A 14,279-nucleotide genomic window follows, 5' to 3' on the forward strand; every position below is an offset into this window, starting at 1 on the left:
TGCCATCCGCTCCTGGTTATAAAACGGTTATTGTCCCATTCTCACAAATGGGGCAGAAAAAATGTGTCAGATAGTGGTATCTGAGAAGCTATTTTATTTCCATCTTAATTGATTGTTCGAAATTGTAAAGAGAGGAGGAACTCAGGTGTGACTAACTAGGGATTGGAGTAATGGTGCTTGCGTTTCTTGGTGCAGAAGAAGGGTCCTAGAGAAGTCTAAACACTAATGAGAACTCTGGCGCCTCCCCAAGGAAAAGAAACACACGTGTGTGAGCACACACAATTTTGTGCAGTTTCAGAGATCTGAGGCAGGTTTTAGCAAAATTCTCATTCTAGGAACTTTGGAAGGTATAGCATGTCTTGTTGCATCTTCTGAAAGCCATCACATTCTTGAATTATTAAGACTAGTCGCAAAGCCATGTGTTTTATCTAAATAAAAAGATCTTGGAAGTCTGCGTGGGCCTTTTGACATTCAAGAAAGCAATAAGCTACAGTGTCATCTAGTGGCAACAAGGATAAATTGCATGACCCCTACTTTCTGGGTTTATAATGATTTTTGATGTTTATTTCATTGAGAATAAGGAAAAAAAATACTTGCCTGGGTAAGCATGGCTTATTTTCATGAATGTTTATTCATGTAAGATAGAATACTAATTAAACCTGAGAAATTTAGAAATGTCATCAGCTGGCAACTAACTGCCCTACTATGTGTACCTTTCTCCCCTGTGGTAGTTCCACTTTTGCAACCGGGAAGGAGAGACCTCTCTGTAACATGTTTTCAATCCTGTGTGACCACTCTGGATAGCCCATTATATCGTGATGCTTTAATACCTGGGGCCTGGCTGTCCCTGGAGGGACTGACCCTCCAGGGTTAATTAATTGCTGGAGATAGCAAATAATTTGCCTTTGAGCATGCAATCAATCAATCCTGTGGTTTTCACATGCAAACCAACAAATCCAGTGCCCCCATCCCCAACCATCTCCTTCCTGGGCTCTCACACTCCCTCTGGGCCACTATCCACCTGCCCTAATCACCTCAGGGCCAGGTACCAGCCACCTATGCTCAGAGCATGCTGAAATTATTCAAAATAGCCAACCCCAAGCCTGCTTCCCCTGCCTTATCCATTCCTTCCCACAGAAAATACAATAAAGGCTCATGCCCCCACTTTACCCTCATTCCCTCTGCCTCCTGACAAATCCTGATGCTTCCCTGGGTGGCCCTGTGTGGCCTGCTGTTTTTCCTGTTTCTTGGGATCCATACGTATAATAAGTTTTTACCTTCCTGACAGTCGTTTCCATGTCTGTGTGTCTTACCGTATCTGATTCAAATGAATCCTGAGTACCCCTAAAACACCCATAATACCGATTCCTGACCTCTCTGCCTCATAGTAGAGCAATTAGGTCCCCCTGTTTCCTTTGGGGTTGATTCTAGTTCGGGATAGGTTGTCATGGAAGTTGAGAAAGCACAGGGGCAGCGGGGAGGACTGACATTCCCAGTTGAATCGTACGCCCAGGACTTGCCATATTCTTATTAGTGTTTGATGGTGGGTCTGTTGTGTTATATGTAAAATTCTCCCAACCATGTTCCTGAGCCATTCTCTATAAAGGTAAAGAATTTATTATAATCTAGAGTCCTAGTGTCCTGGTGACCATCCCTGTCTGCCGGTTCCTCAAAGCTTAATTACTTAGCACCCAAATTTGCCTCTGATAAATATCTAATCGATTACCCAGTTATCAACTATACATTGCTGTCATTCAACTGAACTGGACACTGAGCCTTATTAACCTGACTGTTCCTCTGTAGTTAGCCTCTAATACTTGGTTGCTTTCCTAAGAAAATTGGAAGCAACAAACTTTGTCAAATGATTCCTGGTAGCAGAGACATAAATAAGTTACCACTAGAAAAAAAGTGCTCCCACAATAGTCCAAAGTCGTGCTGCTCCAGCAGTCCGCTCTCTGGCCCCAACCTCTTCCATCATTTACATGTCCTCTCACCTGCCCCTTGATCTCATGGAGACTTCCAGTCCCCCGATTCCTCCCTGCTTTCTGATTACACGGCAGCTCCCTCCAGCCTCTCTTCCTTCCCTACTCAGCCCAGTCTGATGGTTGATCATCTGACCCCCTCTCTCACCAGCATCCTAGATTCATTCAATTCATTTTCACTTCTTCCCTGTAAGTATCAGAGGATCTGGGGCAACCCGAGTGTCCCGGAGGACAGTCTTACTTAGAAACCTTCCCTTTTTCAAAGGGTCATGTGTTTTGCAGGTTTTGCTCTCCACTGCTTCTAAACAATTATTACATTTTGCTCAGAGCATATATAATTGTTATTGGGCAGAGTGTATGTCAAATAAAAGCTACTTTGCCATTTCTAGAAATTCAGTTCTGGATGACATCTGTCTGACAATTTCTGGCCCATTGTTTTCTGTATAACTTTTAGGACCTGCTTGTCACATTCTGCTAAAACCCTGATGGAGTTTTTATTGGAATTGCCTTGAATTTGTGGATAGATTAGAGGAGAAATGATACCAGAAGGATGGGATTGCTATCAATTAAAATGGGAAAGGCTATTGATGGAGCAGGTTTTGATGGAAAGATTAGGAGTTCGGTTTTGGACAGGGTAAGTTTGGTATATCCATTCACTATCTAAGTAGAAAAGTGATATATTTATTCAACATCTAAGTGAATTTATGGGTCTGGCATTCTGGAGCTTTGCAGATACTGTGAGTGCTCACCAAATATTTTTGTGCCTGTTTACGTTTTGTAGCCCTCCTTGGAGTTACACTGGGGCTATGGCATTAGGTTCCAGATAATAGGACATGGGTAGAAGTGGTGTAAGCCACATCTAGGCCCGACCCTTTAAGATATTCCCTATAATCCTCCAGTCTTTTTTCCCCCGGTCTTCTTTTTTCATAGTGGAAACCTAGGAGGCCATGTCCAGATGACGTAGCTATGATATATGTCAGATTATGACGTGAAAAGAGTTAAGCCCTGAGACACTAGGGTTTACTTGTTACGGCAGCATAACCTCGTCATATTTGACTAATACTATCAGACCAGTGATAGAGTTTGGGGCTTTATCAGTATATTGAGACATTCAGGTCCATGAGGCTGGATGATATCACTAAAAAAGCAAGTTGAAATAGAGAAAAGGAAAGAAAGCCCTGAGCCTTATGCATTCTAACATTAAAAGGTCACAGAGAAAAGGAGAAATTAAGAAATTAAGGAGTAGCTACCAGTGAGGTAGCAGGGAAAGTAGGAGAATGCGATATCCTGGAAGCCAAATGAAGGAAGTATTTCAAGCGGGAGGGAATGCTCAAATATGTCAATTCTTGTTAATGAAATCAAGTAAGGTGAGACCCGAGAATTGAACATTAGGTTTAGCAATACGGAGGCTACTGGTGACACTGGCTAGCAGTGAGAATGGAGTGGTGGGGGTAAAAGTCTGACTGGGAGGGATTTGGGAGAGACTAGGAGAAGAGTTGGTGACAGTGAGTATAGTAGCTAGTGGGGTACTGAGGTCAAGGGAGGTTTTTGTTTTGGTTTAAGGAAAGAACTGCATGTTTATATGATGAACAAGTAGAGAGGATAAAGTTAATGATGCAGGAGAAAGAGGGGACAATTTCAGGAGCAATGTTCTTACTTAGGAAAGGGGGTGGGGATACAGTTAACAAATGGAGGGACAGGCCTTAGATATGCATGTAGTTCATCTATGGTGATAGGAAGACAGACAGAGGTCATAGGTCCAGATGCTTGAAGATGAATTGATATGGTGGAGGAAGTTTGGGGAAGATCTCTTCTGACTGATGTCACCTTTGGCTCACTAATCTTCCTCGTTCTCTCTTTCCCTCACCACTCACATATATCAGTTATCAAACTCTGCCTGTTATAATCACTAGTTTTTTTCATAAATGATTCTTCTTCTTTGCCCTTGTTGCTATTTCAATTATTTGGTTATTTCCTCCCTGGACTAACAATGCAGTTTACTACCTGGTCTCTTTACTTAGACTTGTTTCCCTGAAACTCATCATCTTTATTTCTCCCTGAGGGAACTGGCTAAAGAAATTATTTGATCATGCTGCTTTCCCATAAGAATGGATAGAAAGACTTCCACCATCGGGAATGCATTTAGCTAGTTTCCCGGCCTCTTCTGACATGCCAGTCTTCACTGTATTCCCCATCAACATTATACTGTTTGAACTGTACATTTTCTTCCTCAAACTATCATTTTCGCTTGAAAGGCTTAGCCAGTGGGATTCTTTATTATCTTTCTTACTTCTCCTTTCCTTCCCTCCCCTGCCTTCAGCTAAATATTCATTATCTCTTAAGACTTAGTGACTCAGCTCAAATGCACTTTTTCTGGGAACATTTCCCAGAGTCCCTCCTCCTTCTATAACTAAATTCAATACTTTTCTTTTGCATTTCAATACCAACCACCCACAACATTTCCTTCTATCATTCCACTTAGCATACCAGCCCATCCTCTATGTTTATCTAATTCATCAGACTTTTGCCCTTGAGAGCAGAAATCCTGTCTTATTTATCTTTGAATTCCCGCTGCCTATCACGGTAATTGGTGCAGAGTAGGTATTTAATAAAGATGAATTGAACTGAGGGGTGCACTTCTTTGAGAGAGAACACTAAGATATTTTACCTCTGGGGGATTAGGCACTACCTAAAACAAAGAAAGAAAAATACTAGGTCTCTGTGGGAGGAGGAGTGTGTAGGGTGCCCGGTCAAAGCAGTGGCATGGTTAGATGTCTAGAACATTACAACTAAACAAGAGAGCAGACTAGCCTGATAGCTCAGAGAACCCATGACAGGGAGTGTAAGAGGGTACCGACAGTGCAGCGTAAAACCTGAGAACTGCCATAGGTGAGACGTGGGGGGGGAGAACATGCTATCAGAGGCCTTTTGGATCCCAGCAGAGAAAGCTCTGAGGGCAACACTCAGTTGCAAGTCCTGACTCATTACTCCTTACCCATCTACGCTGCGGGATCTCAGACGCTGTCTGTAGCCCAAGAAGGCCTCACAAGCTGAAAGCCTTGACTACAATTTTGATGTTTTACACGTAGGAAATTCACTTCTGGTAATTTATCCTAATGGCATATCTGGACTGGTGTCCAAACATGTCCATAAATACATAAATGGATATTCACCACAATTTTGTTTATATGAGCAAAAAAAAAAAAAGGGAAATATCAGTCATTTATCTCTTCTCTTTCGATATTTTAAATTTTGTGACAAACTATAACTTCTATAATCATAAGTCAAGAATAGAGTCAGAGAAGCAAGCAAATGAATACAAAATTACTTGGAAAAGCCTTCCTTGTAGTATTTTATTATGCAATATTATTTATAAGAATTAAGTTAGAGATAATATTTTTGAAATCTCCCCAATATACTGTCCCTTGTTAGGAATCTAGTTTCTTTCCTTGCAAGCTTTTAGTTTTTTGGTTTTTTTGAAACATAGATGGGTATGTCTATTTATTTATTTATTTGTCTATTTATTTATCTATTTATTTATTTATACTTATTTACTGATTTTGAGGAGGGTGCAGCTCACAGTGGCCCATGCAGGGATCAAACCAGCAACCTTGGTGCTACCAGCACCGGGCTCTAACCGACTGAGCTAACCAGCCACCCACAAGCTTTTAGTTATTATTGGCCCATGGAAAGAAAAGTCATGACATCTGGGGAAGGTAGTTTCCATCAAACAGGCAGGGGTGCTGGTAGGAACTGGGAGGGAAGTTGAGAGAGGATAAAGCGAGGGTTAAGAGACAGCCTGCATCCCTAAGAAGAATTTCACCTCTCTTACACACTTATGTCTCACAGCTAACTTGTTACCTCCTTCAACACGTGGAGACCATGAATTGTGCAACTTTGTGTATCTAGTACTGAAAACCTAGTGGCACATATATTGGGTGCTAAAAAATATTTATTATTAAATATAGGATAATTAGCCTTCTTTTCATGCTTTTGAATGGAAACTTTCAAAGTAAGTTCAAATTTAAGTGAGAATATACTTACAATTGAATCAAAGGGTGAAACTTTTCTCTGAAATGAAGTCTCAATGGGGAGCCATATTTTTCCCAACTATATTTTACTCTCTAGAAAAGGAAAAAAGCTTTCGTTATTTTCTATATTTGGCCAACTGATAAAATTCTAGTTTTCTTACCAAGTTTTTAGATGGTTGATCCCTCAGATATGACCTGTAAAAAAAGACATTTTTCATTATTTATCTTTCCTATTGTCAAACTTAAACATTAAAACTATTACTTTGTTTAGGTAAGGAGGTATCACAAAAGGCAAATAGATAACCATAATCACAAAATACTCCCAAAATATGTGGAGGTTAAACAACACACTTCTAGGTAACACATGGGTAAAAGAAGAAATCTTAACAGAAATTTAAAAATTCTTTGAACTAAATGAAAATGAAAACACAACTTATCAAATTCGTGAGCTGCAGCAAAAGCAGTGCCTAGAGGTAAATTTACACCAATGAATGCACATGTTAGAAAAGACTGGTGCTAATAGGAATATAAATACTAACCGATTCTAAATTATTGGTACTACATTAATAAAAAACTCAATGCTTATGTTAAAAAATTTCTTACTTTTCAATAATGTAAAAGAAATCATGTTGAAGATGTTCTTTTTCTTTAAATCTACAAAAAAACAATAATGAAGTTGTAATATCATCATTCCTTATATACTTGCACAAACTTGACTCATTTAACTCAGTTAAATCTTTTAACTCAGTAATTCTCAAACTTGAGAGTATGACAGAATCATCACTTACTGAATTGGAACCTCTGGAATTCATGTGTTGTCCTAGCATTTCTACTTTTAAAAATCAGTTTCACAAATGTTTCTGAAGACACCAGAAATTGAAATCTACTGATTTACCTCTTATATTTGATACATGTGAAAAATTGATAGAAAATCTATCAAAATGAAGACAAATTTCTTTGGACAATTTTATTCCTCACACATTTTTAAAAAACAGGTTTCCAATTGCTACTAGAGACTCAGTTGTATAGGTAAGGAGCTACTTTAGGATTCACATAATTTCTAGTTAGGGTTCATGCAGACCTAAGGCTATCATGGTATATGAAACGATAGTGTTTTTAGTAAGTTATTCATTTGACCATTTTTGTTGGCTGCTTCTAGTCTAACTTAAAAGGAACCCTAGTCAGCACTGTATTTAGGTAGATATTGGAAGCCCAGACCATCTCCCGCCCTGAATTAATCCCCAAGAGATGCCCTCCTCCACTGACAACTCTCCTGTCAGAAATACCTTGGATCCCACAGGTCTCTCTCTTTTTTTTTTTAGATTTTATTGGGGAAGGGGAACAGGACTTTATTGGGGAACAGTGTGTACTTCCAGGCCTTTTTTCCAAGTCAAGTTGTTGTCCTTTCAGTCTTAGTTGTGGAGGGCGCAGCTCAGCTCCAGGTCCAGTTGCTATTGCTAGTTGCATGGGGTGCAGCCCACCATCCCTGGCCAGAGTTGAACTGGCAACCAGCAGCCTTCAGAGTTAGGAGCACGGAGCTCCAACCACCTGAGCCACCGGGCCGCCGCCTCACCCCCCCCCCCCACGCAGGTCTCTTTTGGAGAAATGTGAAAACCTTGGGCTCACCACAACCTAAATCCAAGATATTAGGGTTTAGGGTTGTTTTTAGGGTTCCAGAGCAGTGGGTCATTGACTAAGAGGCCTGGAGTAAGGTTCTGAGATCTGTTTTTTAAACATGTTCTCCAGGTGATTCTGATGAGTAACCAAGCTTGACAATTGCTATCTAGGCTATTCCAGAAATAGATTGATTCAAGCTGCTTTGCGTCTCACCAAAGAAGGAAATCTTCACGCAGTGGTACTGGAAATTGATTTTGCTAACATGTTGTTCAGAGCAGTTATTCTCAAATTTCAATGCCCCTGCTAATCTCCTGGAAATTTCGTGACAATAGAGATTCTGACTCAGCAGGTGTGGGATGAGGCGAGAGAGCCTGCATTTCTAATAAGTTCCCAGGTGATGCCAGTGCTGATCCATAGACTGTACCCCCCAGGAGCAAGCATGTAGACCATCCCAGAAATAGGGTGCTATAGGCTGTAGAAGTCAGTTAGCTTTTGTGTTTCTGGGGAAAGGAATTGCGGGAATAGACAATTCCTTGCTAAATGAGATGGGACTACTTACGTATCAATCCAGGAACTGATTATTACAATTCAGTCCTCAAAAGATCATTGAAATGACAGATGAGCAGACATTTGCTTTGGATGAGAGCAAGTCATTTCATAAACAGACTCAGAGAACAGTCAGTGCCCCCCCGACTCTCACCCCCAGAAAGGAAGGGCAATCTGTCGCTATCTCCGTTATCCATTTCACCTCAATTAAACAGATGTGTGTATGCTGACCTCGATTCTCTCCCATGTAGAAGGAAAGAGCTGTGGCACAAGGATGACACAAAACCCAGAGTGCATCACTGCAAACCACTTTGGGACCCACTGGAGGAAACCATGGTGGTTCTGCTAGGTGTGCTCTAAAAAAAATTCCCCATCAGCAATGGTGCAGGAAACTGAGACTTCTCTAATGTGGATAGAAGCAATTCCCTGATGGAAATAAAATTACAACTGGTTTGGGTGGGATGGTACACAGAGTTCAGTGTTTCTCCCTCTCATTTCTCTAGGAATGAGTTGTAGTCTGAAGAACTGAGAGAGGCGATGGCGAAAGATGGCCACTGGCTTATTAAAAGTGAAAGTGGAGAAAAATGCGACTAATGGAGAAAGGTTAGTTCTTTGACCCTTTCGGTAGGATTCAAATGTAATATTTGACTTGGCAAAAAGTTCAAACAATTTTGGTTTGGACAAATGGGCAATTCAATTTTTGGATGCCAATGTCAATTCAATTTTGGATTTCATTCTGGACATGTCAGTCATTAGACTAATATTATCACTAGTAATTACCATTTGGTTCACCATTTGTTTTAAAATGTAAAGAGTAAGACAGTTCAAATGCAAACATACTTACCCTTTAACAACAATGAATTTACTAGTATCACAGCCAACAGCTATTTGGAACACCTGAAATGAAGTAATTTAGGTAGTGAGTTCAGTGGTTCTGCTTCATATGGTCTAAAATATTTCTATAGCTAAAAGTAACGGCATTTTAGACGTGAAGCAATAACTTTTTAAATGTAGCGTTTTGATCTACACACTGCTCTGTGCTGTTTTCCTCCTTCTTCGATCACTTTTCTCTCTTTTTTCCCCTCACCAGCTAGTTTTTTAATAAAGCACATTTTCAGGATCTATAAAGTTTAAATACAGACATTGGAATAATATGACTTAATCTGAGCCCCACACATAGGTAACCGATAGTTCTCATACATTTTCTCCCCAGGAATGACCCATTAACCTTACTTATCTGTGGTGTTTTTTTTAAATTAAATTTATTGGGGGTTACATTGGCTAATATCATTATATCGGTTTCAAGTGTACAATTCTGTAATCCATCATCTATATATCGCATTGTGTGTTCGCCACCTAAAATCAAGTCTCCTTCTGTCACCATCACCATGTATTTGACTCCCCTTATTCTCTTCTACCTGCCCCACCCTTTCCTTCTGGTAACCACTAACCTGTTGTCTGTGTCTATGAGTTTTTGCTTATTGGTTTGTCTTGTTCACTTGTTGGTTTCAGTTTCTTTGTTTCATTTCTCCCTTACTGCTCACGAGGCCCACAGGTTAGTTCTCTGATTTCTTACATCAGTATCTCAGAGAACTGATCTAATCTCACCTTTCACCAGCATCTCTACAGCCATGGCTATCAACTTTGTACTTCCAGCTTGCACCCGACTCACCTGGCATGTTTCTATAACATATCTAGTTATTAATTTGACTTCTTTTTAACCAGAGTCCTGGTTCTTCCTTGACTGGGATGACTGGTTCTTTTTCTGCATGGCTCCAGGACACCTTACTTTTCTGCTGTCTACCCTGCCTCCTCCCCTCTCCCCAGCTCCCAGGCTTTCTAAGTGGGGTCTAGACCCTTGCATTGTGTCGTAAGCATGTCCTGTATGTCCCATATTTCCACGAGGCAAATCTGAAAACCCCTAATACTTCCTACCCTAAAGAAGGAGTTGGGAATGAGGAAGGTGGGGATAAAGAATGATGTCCAGCCAAGTTTGATAGGTGTAGAGATTTTTCCTGCTCAACCAAGACCTTTCAGGCTTCCTTTGAAAGGTATGCCCCACAGCAGGAGTTCATGGATTTTGTCTTCTGAACCACCTGCTCTCACCCTCAGGACCTGACTTGTTCTTTCAACAGCTCTGCCCATGGTCCTTGCTGTCCATCATTATTAAATCCGTAAATGTTTTCCTATCAAATGCATTCAGAAACATGGGCCTGCCTTTCCTCATTACTATATTGTCCACATAACACACATGGTTGACCGAGGTCCTGAAAACTGTCATGGTCAGGGCCCGCATCACTTGATGATCTTATTCGTCACGTCCCTTTTCTTTGGGGCCTCGTTGACAAGAGTCACCCCTTTAGCCTCAGAATCAAGAACCTAGACTAGGACTAAAAATATGAGTTGACCCGCAGGTGGATATCTTGAACAAGAGCGTGGGTACAGAGTATGGGAAGCATGAATAAGCCTGTTTTCTTGGGTACCCACTGCTGTAGGGCTGACACGTCCCCCAGGACTGGACACCGAAACAGAGCAAGTCTGACAGCCTAAATGAAAACAATGAGTGCATTGGTTTTCTTTAGGTAATATTATTCTCCTAAGGGCAGACACAGGGCAGGAGTGCTCCTGCCTTAGCTCAGAATTAGATACAGCACATTCCCTCTAATTGGACAGAACAACAGAACTGAGACAGAAATTCTACAAGCCCTCAACACAGAAATGTTGGTAGATAATGGATTAGACAGAGCGTAGTTATTTCTTCTTGGGAAAATCCATATTGGAAGGAATCACCAAGGCCGTCTGGGGACTGGCTTACTCGGGGGGCCTCACTGCATTCTGGATCTCGGTGCATGGTTAAAAACTGAGGTGTAGCCCTGTGGGAGTGGCCGAAGTTCTATTTGCTGTTCTGCTGCAGGCTCTGAAGACTAAGTGACAAAGACAGCAGGGTCCTGTTCAAATGGCTCAGTCCATGGCCCATTTGGTCCAGAAGTTTGTCAGGGCCTAACTTTATCCAACTAGAAAAGAAGTCTGTGGGCCAGGGTTCCATGTACATAACAGAGCTGAGCCCTGTGTCTCTCTAATATTTATTTGGGAGGCTGATGATGCTTACTGGTGGGTACAGGGGCACAAAAAAGGGTCCTGGAGTCGAGAACATCCCTTGTAGCTGTGTACAGGTTTGATTTTCTTGGCTAGCTAAAGGACCTACCTCCACAAGGCTACGTTTTCCTGTTGCCTAAAGGGCTATTGCCTGTGTCTCCATTCTATTTCAGTGGGCAGCTCAGTATAAATGACTTGGGATACAGAGGGCAGCTAGATTTCATCCTCCTCTGGGTATGCCAAGGATGAAAGAAAAGAGAGAAAACGGTCATGTTAATGACTTTGTGACAGGCACTGTTTTGGACACTTTGCATTCATTATCTCATTCTGTGAGATAGATGTTACATTCCCCCTTTTACAAATGAGGCAGCTGAGACTCAGTATTTAGCAGCTTGCCCAAGCCAGTAGGTGGAAGAGCTTGGATCTGAACTCAGGGTAGATTAACCTGCTTTTGCAATGTCTGGGCCGAGCAGGATAGAGTGAATTGGGATCCCTAATGAATCTGTTGATTAGAGAAGGAGAGGGGTGGAGGAAACAAAGAGGCTTAAGAAGTCGTCTGGTATGGAAAGGTGTCAAGCAGCTGAAGATGGAAAACACAGACCTGGGCTGGTGCTGTTTCTTGCTTCCTCCGCAGATTACCCTGGGTGGGTGGCATGGTAGGTGGACGGGAGTGGTTGGTATGCACCTGCAGGCAATTTCCTGGGGAAGCAGTGTGTGTCAGCAGCGCTCCAGGATGGATCACGTCTGCCTCAGTTCAGGGCTTCCTCTAAACTCATGGACCCACGCCCGGCTAGGAACAGGTTCCCTGTGGGGGAGTCCTGAAAGGCAGGGACGATGTCTCACTTAACTTTGAATTCTTCCTGTGGGTATTCTGTCTTGTGTTATGCCTGGCACATAGTTGGTGCTCAGTCTATGTTTATTGATTGGTAGTTAGGCTGAGAAGGGATAAAGAGAAGAGGCAACGCTCAGTGTGGAACCAGGACTCAAAGGAGGTGGTGGGGGTGAGGAATTTGGGTTTACTGTCACGATTACTCGCCATTACCGGAACTGCTCTGCTTTTGGGAATGCCTCTCGCTGGAACCCCATGGGAGGCTGCCTGCCCAACTGCTACGTATTCTTCTACAGTCATTTTATGTATCACCTTCTTGGTACCTTTCCCATCCCCATCAAAATCGCTCCCTCTTTCATCTGGGCTCTTGGAGAGTGTGTCCTATGTTCTCTTAATGCTAGATGGTTTACCCCTACGGAAGTCTTTTCGTCTTTGTAACTCCCATTCCTTAGCACATAGACTGAAACCTAGAAACACAGTAGGTAAGCAATACGTTTTTTTGAATGAAGAAATTGTTACATTTTTGAATAAATAAATGCCAGATAAATATGGACATGATGGCAGTCTTCTCTGACAAACTGTATCTTCCATTAATTTCAGTTTTCCTTTACACAGCTTTATTTATGTTAAAAAATGAATAACTTTACCCTTTTTTTGTATGTGTTTATGTCTGATTTTCTGTTTCTAAAGTAAAATAATGCTATCTCAACAGTGAAGCATTATAAACTGTTACTAAGTATTAGTAACTGGTGAAGGGATCCCCCAGTAAGTCTGGTACACAGCTAGCACCATTCGTAATCATTACAATATTACTGACTATATCCCCTGTGCTGTATTTTACATCCCCGTGACTGTTTTTATAACTGGAAATTTGTACCTATGCATTATTGAAATGAGTATTTGTTTTTCCTTCTACCCAATGTCACTTACCTTTGGGGCGATTAGACATGCTTTTGTGTATTCACTGGGCCTAACCTGAACAAGCAGAAGACCTGTGTTCTGGTATCTAGGAGAAACAACACACACGTGATTATAGACTCACAAGGGAAGTAGGCATGCATGGCTCTGCCTTTCTGCAGAGCAGATGAAAATCCCATGTACCAGATGAGATCGACCCTCCTCCCCTGAGGAATTAATTCTAGAGGCCTGTGGGAGAGGGGGGGTGGAGATTGCTCGCTGCTTCTGCTCAGGCAGCGGTGCACTGTGGTCAGTCAGACCTGAAGACCCTCCCACCTCATGGTGTTCCACAGGGTGGACATCATGGGAAATAGAAGTGGGCCTCTATCAGCATTTCAACCCCCCTGTTTCACTACCACCCTCTGTCCCTGGAGGGTGGAGCTCTGCTGCTGACATCTCTTCCTGCTTCCTAATGGCATTATGAGGCCATCGCCACTGCAGAGGTTCCTTCTCTAGCCTCTATGGATGTTTCCTTCCTATTGATAACACCTTTGGAACAATAAAGAGTAAGTGATGAAATTAGTTTTCTGAACCACATTACGCTGCGTAATATGATCTGACTGCAATTGAAAGGGAGGTCTGCCTTTCGAGCTCGTGAAGTGAATGTAAATCATTACGTGCTCAGGCAAAACAGGAGGACTCAAAAATCACGGAGGAAGACATTTTGGAAGCTTCATTCACATCCCTCCCCTGCTAAGGTTTTCACTTTTGGACAAAACTGGGGAAACAACAAACACAAACTAACCACAAACGAATGTCATTTTTCTTCCAGTATTCATTATATTTTAATATTTAGTAATCGTATATTAGATATAAAATGTAACAAATAAGTGAGGATACAAAATAGCATACCTTTGTATTTTTAAATCACGGTGCCATAGTTCATCAATTCGAAGATACATTTCTTTTTTTCTCTCTCATTTAACAACTTTGAAATCAGGAAGCATCTTATAACTATGCCAATTACGACTATTGTTCTATTTGCTGGAAACTTTGATTTGATAAATTCAGTAATACAATATGACTTGTAAAGGACATTAAAGTAAATACTGCATCTTCATTTTTCTACACAGTTTTTCTTTCCTCCACCCCCAATACACCAGCAGGTGAAACAATTTTACTTCACAGTTGTCTTTAAAACCACAGACGCTATGTTCTTCATATAAAAAAATCAGTGCAGGTAATATACTTTCTAGACAATGATTATATAGACCCTCTCAA

The 14,279-nt window shown here is 41.4% G+C and overlaps 1 protein-coding gene across 1 annotated transcript in view; it reads right to left on the reverse strand.

Moving 5' to 3' along the window:
- Window positions 1–14,279, reverse strand: part of CATSPERE (catsper channel auxiliary subunit epsilon) — a gene marked incomplete at both ends in the record, with an annotated part of 76,526 nt that overhangs the window by 14,499 nt on the left and 47,748 nt on the right. Inside the window, 5 exons of the mRNA XM_081039451.1 lie at window positions 6,027–6,106; window positions 6,175–6,208; window positions 6,617–6,667; window positions 9,021–9,073; window positions 13,032–13,107. Of these exons, the coding sequence (XP_080895577.1) occupies window positions 6,027–6,106; window positions 6,175–6,208; window positions 6,617–6,667; window positions 9,021–9,073; window positions 13,032–13,107 (294 nt within the window). The remainder of the gene's footprint in view (window positions 1–6,026; window positions 6,107–6,174; window positions 6,209–6,616; window positions 6,668–9,020; window positions 9,074–13,031; window positions 13,108–14,279) is intronic.

This window comes from Rhinolophus hipposideros (assembly GCF_964194185.1).
Source record: "Rhinolophus hipposideros genome assembly, chromosome: 26".
In the NCBI taxonomy this organism is placed as follows: Eukaryota; Metazoa; Chordata; class Mammalia; order Chiroptera; family Rhinolophidae; genus Rhinolophus; species Rhinolophus hipposideros.